Consider the following 12,523-nt stretch of genomic DNA (forward strand, 5'->3'; position numbering starts at 1 on the left):
ATAGTTTATATTTACACCATAACAGTGCACAGCTGATAGAAAAGGACTTCTAGTTTTTAAAGATATTACTGATTTTCTTTGAGTAGAAGAATGTAAATACTGAGTTGAGAGAATAGTCAGGGGATTTGGGAGACACATCTATGGAATCACAATTTCAATAGCTTACCATTAAATGACTTATATGCCTTTCTGTCTATGATGTTTTATAAATCAGATGTTAATGTGTAGAAGTAAAACATGAGAAATAGTATAGCAATATCCTGTAAAATTATGTAAAAACATGAATAAAACTAAATATCTTCAGAAGTTATACATACATAAGTGTCCTACACTAATAATACAAAGTTATTATTAGTATGCTGTGTGTACCTTGTGTGCACCGCCTAGTGGTTAAAGCATGTTTTGAATTATTTTTGTTGAATAAAGTTATTTTTGTTGAATAATGTTGTTTGATGAAAAAAATATTAAGACTACATACTTTCATAGGGGGAAAGTAGAAGGTCAATGATAGAAATATAGAATATAAAAAATCAAGAAGATACTGTAAGTGATCTCTACAATAAAACAGTTCAGTGCAGGATGTACAAAGATATTAATATGAGGATGTGCAAAACAGACAAACGAATTAACCTTTATTAACACATTAAAGAATACTTTAGGTTAAGGTCTTCTTTCAAATAAGAAAAAAGTTTTTGGGGTATCTATCTACAGATAAATATTAAGCCTGACAAAGTACTTAACGTCTAATATATTGCTTTCCTGCAATGTTAACTATGTTGAAGCACTTATTTTAACTGATATTATAAACATTAATTATACTCTTATGTATGTAGATAGAATAAGAAATGTGCAGAATAAGTTTAATGGTGGAGGTATACACACATATTGATAGATGTCTTGTAATGCACTGTTAATATGTCAATAAACCTTAGAAAATCTTGAAATCTTGAAAGGGATGTGCAAAATAGCAATTATATACAGTTTTTAATTAACTATTAGTAGAGAATAACAAGTAATGTATATATATACTTTATATGGATCTGCAGATAAATGTTTAGTCTTATCAAGCACCAACTATCAAATATCTCTCCTGATTGTTGATATTAATGCTGCCCATTATGGATACAAGGCTTGTATTACAAGCGATTTTCACCCATTTAGTAATTACATGTTTTAAATGTGTACACATCAATGTGTTTCCTATCGCCTAAACCTCCAGGACTGTACACAGTTTAATACTGAAAACTTCTAATTTTTGGAAAAACAAAAACGTCTTTGAAAACTACAATTCCGAGTAGAGACGTGCCATAGAGAACATGTTGCGAAACACAATAGCCAGCATGTGTAGTTCTCGGGGGGCGTTCGAGTCCAGTTTTGAATAGTCTGCCGTGGTTTCGTTCCATTTCAAAGAGCTTGACACTCGGCGTAACCTTGGCGCACTGCCACTCCAACATCCAAATCCCAGAGCTTGAAGATTAATCACGGGGTATGTCAACGGGACTGTAGTCCCAAACGATAGCTGGGGATTATGGGTAGTGTAGTGTCTTCGGCCATCCTAAACTGATTTTTTTTCCGGATATCATATCACATTAACAACACAACATCTGGCGTCACAGAGATCTTCTGTTACTGTCCTTTGTTCTTAGAGGAAGTACAGAAACACGTAGGCCTAATTCTGGATTTGTTTTAATGTTTGAGGTGCAATAAACGACACAGCAGCTATTTGGCATGTTAAAACTATTATTTTCTGCCACGCTCATGAGAGTAACAGCTGGTGAAATTACAGCCTCGCCTACTGATTTCAAATGTGTGCTCTAAAATGATATTTATAAATGACTATTATGAATTCATACAAATACAATAAAAGAAGCCTCCCGTGAGTTACTACAAGCTATAAAGTAAAACGTTTTAAAAACGTTTTATAGAATAAAAGCTCACTGCAGGACGTTGTAGAAATGCGTGTGTGCACCACGACAAAGGAGTCTCATTCACTTTACATTGGGGTTGTGTGCAGACACGTAAATGTAGCAAAGTTTGTGACTCCACCACGCAATGCGGTGTTAAAGAGTCGTGGTGGAGTCATGCATTCTGGTGAGATCTGTTTCAATGAATGAAAACAGAGGAGCGACATTTCCCCTACAACTGCGCCGAGCACTTGACTTTATGCAGGTAGCTATGGCGTTATATTTGTGCCTCTATCCTGAGCACGCAATGAAACATGTTGAGCATAGAAAATGTGATTGAGCGCGCATTTCAACATTTTTGAGCACAGAGAAATATATTTTCTCTCATAAAACTCCTGCTCCGTGCGCAAGCAGACCGCTGCACGCGCTCTCTCTCCCTTGCTCGCTCGACCTCTCCACCGTGTGCGCGCTCCCTCGCTCGCTCGACCTCTCCACCCTGTGCACGCTCAGCTTTGCCTGCGCTCGCTCAAGTTGTCACTGTAGAAGTTGTCGATACTTCTTAATACGCATGTGTGGACTGGCCATCTGGCATACCGGGCATCGTCCCGGTGGGCCGTTGACCCAATGTGGGCCGGTCCGCAATGTTTTTTTTTTCTTTTCGTTTTTTTTCTTCTAAATTCCCTCCAATTGGGCCGGCCAATTGGCTACAGAGGGCTAGCAGTGTGTTGCCAGTATCGACACATATTATTGGTCTATTGTTTGTCATTGTCAATCAATCATGAGCTGATAAACTCAGAGAGCCCTGACAGTGCTGTCAATCACAACACAAACCAGGGTGGGGCGGGACCTCATGGCATGGGTGGGAGTCGCGGGACGGGCTGCCTGCTGCTGAGCTGAAAATGGATAAGCAGAAGAAACGCCCTGGTGGCGCTGAAAAACTGCGACTTAAAAAGCTGAAGTCTCTGGAGGTGGAGGCTGTCAAAAATATATACAGATGGTTCTAAAAACAAAGAAGAGTGTGTCGGAATTGGTATATATATCCCAGAATTTAAAGTGTCAATATCAAAAAGAGCATCAGACCAACTTTCAGTGTATACAGCAGAAATGTTGGCAGTAGTAATAGGATTACAGTGGGTGGAAGAGGTCAGACCAGACAGGGTGGTGATATGCACAGATTCATTATCCAGTTTACAAAGCATACAGTCAACAACAACTGCCAGAGAAGACATACTCATAGAAATCAATCACAGCCTGTTAAGACTTCACAGAAGCGGCATAGATCTGCAGTTCTGCTGGGTGCCTGCGCATGAGGGGGTGAAAGGGAACGAGTGTGCTGATAGATTAGCAAAAAGTGCACTACAAAAGGAAATCACATTACCAGTTCAACTTGGAAAAGGAGAAGGAAAAGCAGTTATTAAGAAGAAAGGGATGGAGATCTGGCAGAAAAGGTGGGAGAAAGACCAGAAAGGCAAAGAATACCATCAAGTGCAAAAGACAATTACAATTAATATTTATAAAGAAAGAAACAGAAGGGAGGAAGTAATGATAGCTAGGCTCAGACTAAATCACACTGCATTAAATGGTACGCTGTATGTCATGGGGAAAAGTGACAGTGACAAGTGTGGGAACTGTGGAGTTAGGGAAAATGTGGAACATATTTTATTACATTGTGTCACCTATAGAGTTGAAAGAGGGAAATTAAGGGATACAATTTTAGAGGCAAAGAGGGAGTGGAATGTAGCGGGTATTCTGGGAACAGAAGGAGAAGGAGTAAGAGCTATCAGAAAAGCACTGTTCACCTTTTTGAGGGAAACTGGGATAGGGAAAAGAATTTAACAGTAGACCATGGATGATTTGTTTTTTGTTTTGTTTTATTTATTTTATTTTATTTTATTTTATGGTTTTCTTTTTGATATGCTGGTTTATTAGAGGACTGACATGATGATACACACTCGTGTACAGTAGGTGGCGGGATGCAACCAAAAGCTGTTTGCGACCCGCCATTAAAAAAGAGAAGAAGAAGAAGAAGGTGGAGGCTGCTAAATATTCTAAATTGACGGACCTATTTGGTGCCGTGGTCACCGCCCCAGCAGGTGCTTCTGCGCCGGGAGACGAGCGAGTGGAGGCATACATCGTAAGTAACGTTAGCCTGGGCTGGCTAGGCTACATTTTTTAGACAAAAAAAAAGTAGAAAACGTTTTTACATTGAATGTGATGTGACCTAATTAACTGCATAGTCCTACTTGTGACAACATATTAGCCCAGAGTTGAAGGGCTGTGAATGTTGGTAGTTGTGGTTGATTTTGTTTAAATATGCCGAATTGTGATATTATGGGTTTTTATTGTTCAGATGATTTAGCTAGGCTAGCTAAGAGCTGCTAACGTCAGCGGTTTCTTGTAGCCATAGCAACAGTAAACGTTCACATGGACCAACGAGCTGTAAGTAGAGATGAAGCTGCAGAATCAAGCGGTATTGTAAATACAGATGAGATACTTTGAATTTTAGCAAAAAATATAAGTAAACCTATAGGAAATAATTAGATTAATTTGCAATATTTGCCATTGAATTTATTGTAATCTTTCAATTCATTTATTGTTTACTGAGGTGATAACTATTTCATAATTTGTGTGTAACTTTAATTTCTTTGTAAATGTGTTACTTTTACTGTAGTTTTCAAATGGCTGTGTATAGTGCTGTCTTGAGCATTTTCAGGTATTGTCACAAAGATCTGACTTTTTTGCACTAGTGTTGTTACGCTCGCGAACGTTTCGTTCAATATGAACTAATCTTTTATCTTGTACATTATTCTGTAGTTTTGAGTTATTTCCCCATCTAATGATAAATGCTTTCCCTATGTCCAGCCCAGACAGGTTCAGGGCAAGTCCAGCTGGTCAGTTCAGGGAGAGAGCCAGACCAATTCAGGCAGCCCAAAGACTGCACCACCTGAGAGGGAAAAGGCTGTAGAGAGTGAGGAGTATGTCAACCCAAAGACAGGATCACCTGAGAGGGAAAAGGCTGGAGAGAGTGAGGAGTGTGTCAGCCCAAATACAGGATCACCTGAGAGGGAAACAGCTGTTGAGAGCTATGAGTGTGCCAGTCAAATAACAGATTTGTTTTCACAACCTGATCAGAGAAATCTCCAGTCATTTTTAAATTACCATCCTCAGCAAAAAAGTAGCAATCCAGTGGTGCAGAAAGTGTTCTGTAGCAGAGACGTCACCATTAGAAGGTGGCTGACATACTGTCCAGAGCGTCACATGCTGTATTGTTTCATCTGCATGGCATTCGGTAAGAGAACTGATAGCAGTCTGTTCATCAGTGGAATGTCAGATTGGAGGCATATACACCAGCGCACAGAGGAGCATGAGAGAAGCAGTGGACACAGAAACTGTGCTGAAGCTTACCTCTTGAAATCCGCCAGTGCTGATATCAGCAGTGTGTTTGGTGGCAGTCAGATGTCGGCGCACAGAGAGCAGGTCAGAAAGAGACGGCAGGTTTTGGAGCGCATCATAGATGTCATCAAGGTTCTTGGGAAGAGGGGGCTTGCATACAGGAGGTCAGAAAATGAGGCAGCATATACTCTGGAAGACCACACAGTTGATCATGGTAATTTCTTGGAACTCACACTTCTACTGGGGAAGTATGATTTCTGTTTAAAAGAGCACCTGGACAGCTGCATTGAGAACAGCAAAAAGTTGCATTTGTCTGGTGGCACGAGAGGCAGAGGCTCCCTTGTAACTTTACTCTCCAAAACCACAGTCAACTCAATGATAGATGCAATTCACCATCTGATTCAAGAAAACATCTCCAGTGATATCAAGAAAGCAGGAATGTTTTCAGTGCAGCTGGACACAACACAGGACATCACCTCTCAGGATCAATGCTCTATAATTATGAGGTATGTTAGTGATGTTGTTCATGAGAGGCTTGTTGCAGTGCTGAAGTGCAGTTCATCCACTGGACAGGCCTTTGTCAACATGCTGTCAGAAGTTCTGGACAAAATGGGCCTCAGCAAGACCATGTGCATTGGAAATGCGACTGATAGGGCATCAAACATGCAAGGCCAATACAAAGGATTCTCCTCACTATTGTCTGCACAATCTCCAAACCAGGTGCATGTATGGTGCTACGCACATGTACTAAATCTGGTGCTTGCAAACACAACCCAGATTGTTATTGAGAGTGGGTCCCTGTTTGCGCTCCTCAATGGCATTGCGGTATTCATCAAAGCATGGGCGCGGGAAGGGGGGTGCTGAGGGCGCTGCAGCACCCCCTAGCGGCAGGCAGGGGGTGCGGAGCTCCCCTGTCTGAATTATTATTTGACGGTTATTGCTGCTCCCGCTGTGCATAATCTGTGTAATATGTAGCCAATAAATTCCACATTGTTGGTAAAATAATATTTTGGCCTGCCCCGAATGTTTTTTCTGTAGCCCCGGACAATTCTACCTCAATAATATAATACATTAACCTTGCTTTACGTGAACCTCATCAAGACACTAGAAAGGAATGCAGGACTGTAATTTCCCGTGTTCAGTGAATGCAACAGAGGCAAGACACCACACCAATCAGAGAGTTGCATGGAAATAAAAGTGTGCTTGTGTCATTCAAGCTCGCGGCTCTGTGTGTGTGCGGAAATAGCGCATTTAGTGTGTGTGAGAGAGGGAGAGAGAGAGGGACCGGTGCCAGCAGCAGGGACCGTGTTGTTAGCATCTGGTTAGCTAGCTGCACTAACGGACATACGGAGCTGTTTGTTCCACAACAAGCTGGAGGAGAGCTCTCCTCTCAGACTGAGAGGCTCAGGTGAGCTAAAGGACTCTCTGAGTGTTTAAATAGTTAACTTTAGTCTAAGTTATCTCAGTGGGTCTCAAACGGTTTGGTCAAAAATTATTCAAAAGATTATTTCCGCGGCACACCTTCATATGATCATTATAGTTATAAAAAAATAAGAGAATAAAGGAAAAACAGTTATGAAATACTATATGGAAGTAAAACAAGAATACAGTTTGAAAGGGGAGTGATTTGTAAAATATCCATAAAGAAAAAGAACATCTGCTTACAGTTGTGTTTCATCTGGATGTTGAGAGATGTATCCATAGATCTCCTAATGTTGCTCTCAAAGTGCACCAGATTGATGCTTTTAACTTCAATATTTAAAAAAAATCTTCCCGGGGGAACATCCCCCCGGGCCCCCCCTAGAGGAGGTGAGGTCCGCTCCCCACTCGTAAAAAATAGCACTTTACCCCTGCCTATATGCCGTGAGCTGATTATCGAGCCTTCATTGTAACAGTCGCGGGTTTACTGTGTGATTGCGTGTGGGGAGTTTTTTTGTGCGTGCTCTATAGTGCCCGTAATAGTGTTCACTGGAGTCCAGCACCTCAGCACCCCCACTCAAAATACCTTCCCGCGCCTCTGCATCAAAGAGTCATATAAAAGAATGAATGTGTGGGAAGAGTCAGGCCGAAACAAGAGACGTAGACGCCTTGCTCCTATTGGCGAGACACGCTGGTGGGCCAAGCATGAGGCCCTGAAGAAGGTGTTTGGCTTCTTTGGAAAACCGGAAGATGGTCTGTACGTTGATGTGCTGTTGACATTATCAGCTATACAGAAACAGGCAACAGTGAAACCATGTATCCGTGTCATGGCCAGAGGATATGCAAAGTCATTGCTCAAGTATGAGACGATCTTGACGGCTCAAATCTTCCTCCGCATATTTGAACATACCTCTCCATTGTCTAAATACCTTCAGACGGCAGGATTGGACATCCTCTCTGCTCACAGAATGGTGGCATCGACACAGGATATGCTGAAAAGCTTGGGAAGAGATTTTGAATCTGTAAAAAAAGCAGCAGACACATTTGTCAACTGGACAAACACAGAAATCCAAGAGAGAGATGACACGGACATTGAAGTGGAGGCAACACTGCCACAAAAGAGGAGGAGGATGAAGAAAGTCTTGCCTGGAGAGATGGCTCAGGATGAGACCCTGGATGATGCAGAAAAATCCTAAGAGGTGAATGTGCATAACTGGATCATGGACACAGCAATTGAAGCCATTCATAGGCGCTTTTTAACACACGGCAATCTATATGCTGACTTGGCATGTCTGGATCCCAGAAACTTCCCTCAGCTCTGCACCAGTGCTCTTCTCCAGTCTGCCCTTCAAGACTTAAGCAAGTGCTTGCAAGGATTTGACAGCAGGGCAACCAAGGAAAATATGCAGGCCGAGTTGAAAAGCTTTGCACTCCAGTGGAACAGGCTGAAGGCATCCCCATTGGCAGAGTACAAAGCAAGAACAGTAGAAGATGGATCAGGTGGTGAGGAGGACAACACAGAAGAGGTTGAGATAACTCCCATAAGCTGTTGCTCCTGCAAAGAATGCCCTCTGTGCTGCTACCAGATACTTCGCCGTTTCAACATGCTAACAGATGCATACCCTGTCCTAGGCCTTGCTTATAAATACCTGCTTACATTATCCCTCACACAGGTGGCTTGTGAGCACACATTTTCAATTTTGAAGTTTATTAAAAACAGACTCAGAAGCACCCTCTCATCTGATAAATTGGAGGCATTTATGTTGATGGCCACAGAGAAAGACATCCTCATGTCCTTGGACTCTGACTCTGTGATAGACAGACTTGCAGAGAAGAGTGAGCTGCTTAAAAAGCTGCTCCACTGATAAGGCGAGAAATATTTAATATTATTGTTATTATCACACATCACACATTATGGATGTAGTAATTCATTATTTGTCATTTTAATGATGCTTTTCAGAAGTTGTATTGTGCTTATGTGTTGATCCTTAATGGTGTGATCATGTACACTAAATTATCAATTATTCTCCATTACAGGTTGTTCTGATATATTTGAGGAGTCGTTCTCCCTCTGTTCTATATGTGGACTTGTTCTCTCATTTGGGACCACTGTTAGAATTTGGTAAGTTAATCATGTATGTTTTAATGTTGTATAAATTCATACTTCATAATTTTAAAAAAGTTTTGAAAGAAACGTACATCCCAAAAGTTTTCAACTCTAGGTGCAGGACAGAGGAAAATATTTTATTTATTTTTCAGACTTAATAATGTATCCAATTCCCTCTCAGGTTGACCACTTGACATGTGAGAGCTTGAGGAGTTGTTCCCCCTCCGTCCATGTTCGAGGACTTGCTCTCTCTCTGCCTCCACTCTCTACCTTCACTGCACCAAAGTTTGGCTGTTGAGTCTCCTCTAGTATGGTGAGTTTATCATTTTTTATGTTTTATGAAATCATACTTAATTTGTGATGATTAGAGACTTAATAATGTGTCCGATTCCCTCTCAGGTTGACCACTTGACATGTGAGAGCTTGAGGAGTTGTTCCCCCTCCGTCCATTTTCAAGGATTTGCTCCCTTACTGCCTCCACTTCACCACTTTTTGAGAAGTCTATGATTTGTTGAGTATGTCATGTGTCTTATAATGTTATATGAATTCATACTTGATTTGTGATGATGAGAGACTTAATAATGTTTCCATGTCTCTTTTAGGTTGACCACCCTATATATGAGAGCCTAAGGAGTTGTTTTCCCTCTGTCCCCTTTTGAGGACCTGCTTTGTCTCCTCCATCATTCACTGGGCCACTTTTAGGTTCCTGAGCTTATTTCATGTGGTGAGAGGAATGCAATATGTGTATGTTTAAAGGTTATGTTTAAAGGTTTATGTGAAGAAACATACTATATGTGTGATAAAATGACAATTGGTAATTCATAAATGTCTCTTTATATTCTCTGCTACCATTATCTCCTGTCAAACAGGTTTTCCTGACCTGCTAGAAGTTCTTCTATGATGCTTGAGTCATCCATCATATCTGAGAGCTTCGTCTTGACTTTGTGAGTTTATTATGCAACTTGTTTTGTCTCAGATTGAAACAAAAGGTTTGATTATGATTATTTCCTGGCTGAAGATTTTCATATTGATGGTTTTAATTTCAAACATCTGCATATCTTTTAAGTACAATTAACAGTTATGCAGGTAGGCCTTAGGGCTCTTTTGAGACTTAAGTCATCCTTCATGACAGATACATTTGTTGACTCAGTGTCACTACGTCACAAAAAGGCTACATGGCTACTTATATTTGTCAGTACACAGATACTGAGTACAAGTTCTGTTTGCTGTTTCTTGCAGGTCACGAATTTGGTGAGGAGTGGAGCTGGCTGGCTGCGGACGAGGAAGTATAGAGCAATACATACTTGTGCACATACACGTATATGAGAATGCATATCTATTCAGACCTGTAACCCATGTCTTAGACTTTTCACACAGCTATATATATATATATTTTTCCAATTCTCTATTTATGGTTTCATAATGAGTGAGTGAGTTTCAGCTCTAATGCTGCTGCTGTCTGTAATATGTTTCTATTTAGATTATTTGTCAGGATATTTTTTTGTTATTATTGTCCGAGTCTGGTTTGAACTAATACTGGGCTTACACCAAAAGATTTTCACAGTCACAGACTAAAAACTGAAAGGGTAGCATAAGGGTTCTTCCCGTTAGTCTCGTCCCACCCCTAGTCATGACATAACTTCTGTTGTGATTTGACACTATAATGAATAAAGATTGATTGATATAGCTGTCAATTTTAGTCCTTGAGTTCATAGTTAAGTGCTTTATTTGTTAACTGCTATCAAGGAATATGACTCTCCTTTGTAGTATGCATGAGAGAAGATGCCGCAAGTTTAGTGGACTTCTAGGTAGTGTCCGCTGAAAATGTAGTGGGCTGGTCTGGACAGAAAATGCCAGGGCTGAATTTTTGTCCCAGTCCACCCCTGTGTGTATGTACAAGGAATACACAATGCATAGGCAAGTGGTGGCTTTATTTATGACCACAGCATGAACAGTGAACATGTACGTTGCATGCCGACTAACAACTGAATGCCTATTATCTTAACACGTCACCGGGTGGCACACTGTTACGTTCCCCATTGGGCTAGGGGAGCCAAAGGGGAAATAACACGACCAGAGTGGTATTGGTAATAATTATAAGTGGTTTTATTACACCAAGAGAGAACTTTAACAAGGAAGTTTATAAACACAACAAAACCCTCCCGTTACACGGGGTACAAATGGTGACTCAAGAAGCTGCACACACACACAGTTGTAGCTGGTCTACAGGTGCTACTCACCTGGGTCTAAGCTAATACTTGTTAAACAGATCACAACAGCTGGTCAACAGGTGCTACTCACCTGGGTCTAAGCTAATACTTGTTAAACAGATCACAACAGCTGGTCAACAGGTGCTACTCACCTGGGTCTAAGCTAATACTTGTTAAACAGATCACAACAGCTGGTCAACAGGTGCTACTCACCTGGGTCTAAGCTAATATGGGTTAAACAGATCACAACAGCTGGTCAACAGGTGCTACTCACCTTGGTCTAAGCTAATACGGGTTAAACCGATCACAATATTACACAATACGAAGCTACAACACTCTACTTGCACTCGGCTAAGTATCTGCGGATTACAGGGGGAGCTAACAGTATAACACACACAAGAAGTATCGCAATGCTAGAGGCGTCTGTCTCCCAACACAGAGCCTCCCGAATGATCTCCGTTCCCAGCCTTTGTACTCCTCCCCCCCCCGGGGAATGTGCCGGAAAGGGCGGGGATTGGATAACGTCTCATCCAATCACCTCTTCGGATGCAGCGGGGGCGGGACGTCTGCGGCTGTAACACGCACCATCTACGGTGGCCTGCAAAGGACAAACTTAATCATATGAGAATGATCTACATCCCTTCTCTTTAGCTGATGTTTCTATCTGAAAGTAAATAACATTTAAGGCAGAGGATATTGAACATTCCTTTAGCATTTGGTGACACAAACAATAAACCATTACTAAATACCTTACCAGGTAACAGGAAAAGGAAATGACTAAACATATCACTTTAACAAGATTGTCCAACAGTTTTACTGCACATATTTAGGGTTTGGTTTGCATGTGCGACCTGGTCGTGTTATGTATGGTGTGTCACTGTTGTTGCAAGGGAAATGTGTCTTGGTAGTGAAGGGGAACTGTTCTGTGTCAGCCTGCTGTTTCTCTCAGGTGTTTGTGGTGTGTGGGGTACACAGTCCATCATAGAGGGGTCAGTGTTTTGAGGGTCGAAATCTTGAGGCTGCTGTTGCTGGAGCAACGGCTCGAGAACAGGAATGATGTGACGACGATTCCGTCTGTATGAAGTCCCGTTGGCTTGGATTATGTAAGAGCGTGGTTTCTCGCTCACGTCCTTGACAACGCCAAGCCGATCATATCCTTTTGGGGTCTGCATCCTGATCACTTGTCCCTCTGCCAGGGGTTTTAGAGGAGAACTTGAGATGTCATAGTGGCGCTTTAAGATGAGCCGCTTTAAGATGAGCCGCTTGTTGAGGAGTTGTGTTCTGATTAGTTGTGCATCTTTTGGGTTTGGCTGTAACAGTTTGGTGCTCACAGGGATGGCTGCACGTGTTTGTCGCGACATCAGGCGTTCAGCAGGAGAGCCTAACGTCAGATCACGGGGAATGTTTCTGAGATTTACCAGGTTGAGGAAGACATCTGTGCCATCTCTGTGTGAACGTTCCATCAGCTGCTTTGCACTGCGAACTGCTCT

General features: G+C 41.6%; 1 protein-coding gene across 5 annotated transcripts; it reads left to right on the plus strand.

Moving 5' to 3' along the window:
- Nucleotides 1-2,905: 2,905 nt before the first annotated feature.
- Nucleotides 2,906-11,836, plus strand: LOC307042553 (zinc finger MYM-type protein 1-like). 5 transcript variants are annotated; one of them, XM_079686507.1, is made up of 7 exons: nt 2,906-4,038; nt 4,767-8,838; nt 9,005-9,136; nt 9,223-9,338; nt 9,426-9,547; nt 9,693-9,767; nt 10,063-11,836. In XM_079686507.1, exon 2 carries the CDS (start codon nt 5,163-5,165, stop codon nt 6,159-6,161), a length of 999 nt encoding a protein of 332 aa, XP_079542633.1. In that variant the 5' UTR covers nt 2,906-4,038; nt 4,767-5,162; the 3' UTR covers nt 6,162-8,838; nt 9,005-9,136; nt 9,223-9,338; nt 9,426-9,547; nt 9,693-9,767; nt 10,063-11,836. The 5 variants fall into 5 exon arrangements, with proteins under 5 accessions (XP_079542633.1, XP_079542634.1, XP_079542632.1 ...); XM_079686508.1 differs by having other exon boundaries at nt 4,767-8,585; nt 8,754-8,838; nt 9,223-9,547; XM_079686506.1 differs by having other exon boundaries at nt 9,223-9,547.
- Nucleotides 11,837-12,523: the final 687 nt, after the last annotated feature.

The sequence above is a fragment of the Notothenia rossii genome (assembly GCF_949606895.1).
Source record: "Notothenia rossii genome assembly, chromosome: 6".
Taxonomy (NCBI): domain Eukaryota; kingdom Metazoa; phylum Chordata; class Actinopteri; order Perciformes; family Nototheniidae; genus Notothenia; species Notothenia rossii.

Coding starts and splice junctions, on each gene's coding strand:
- LOC307042553 (XM_079686506.1), top strand. CDS start 5,163: ATGCTGTATTGTTTCATCTGCATGGCATTCGGTAAGAGAACTGATAGC.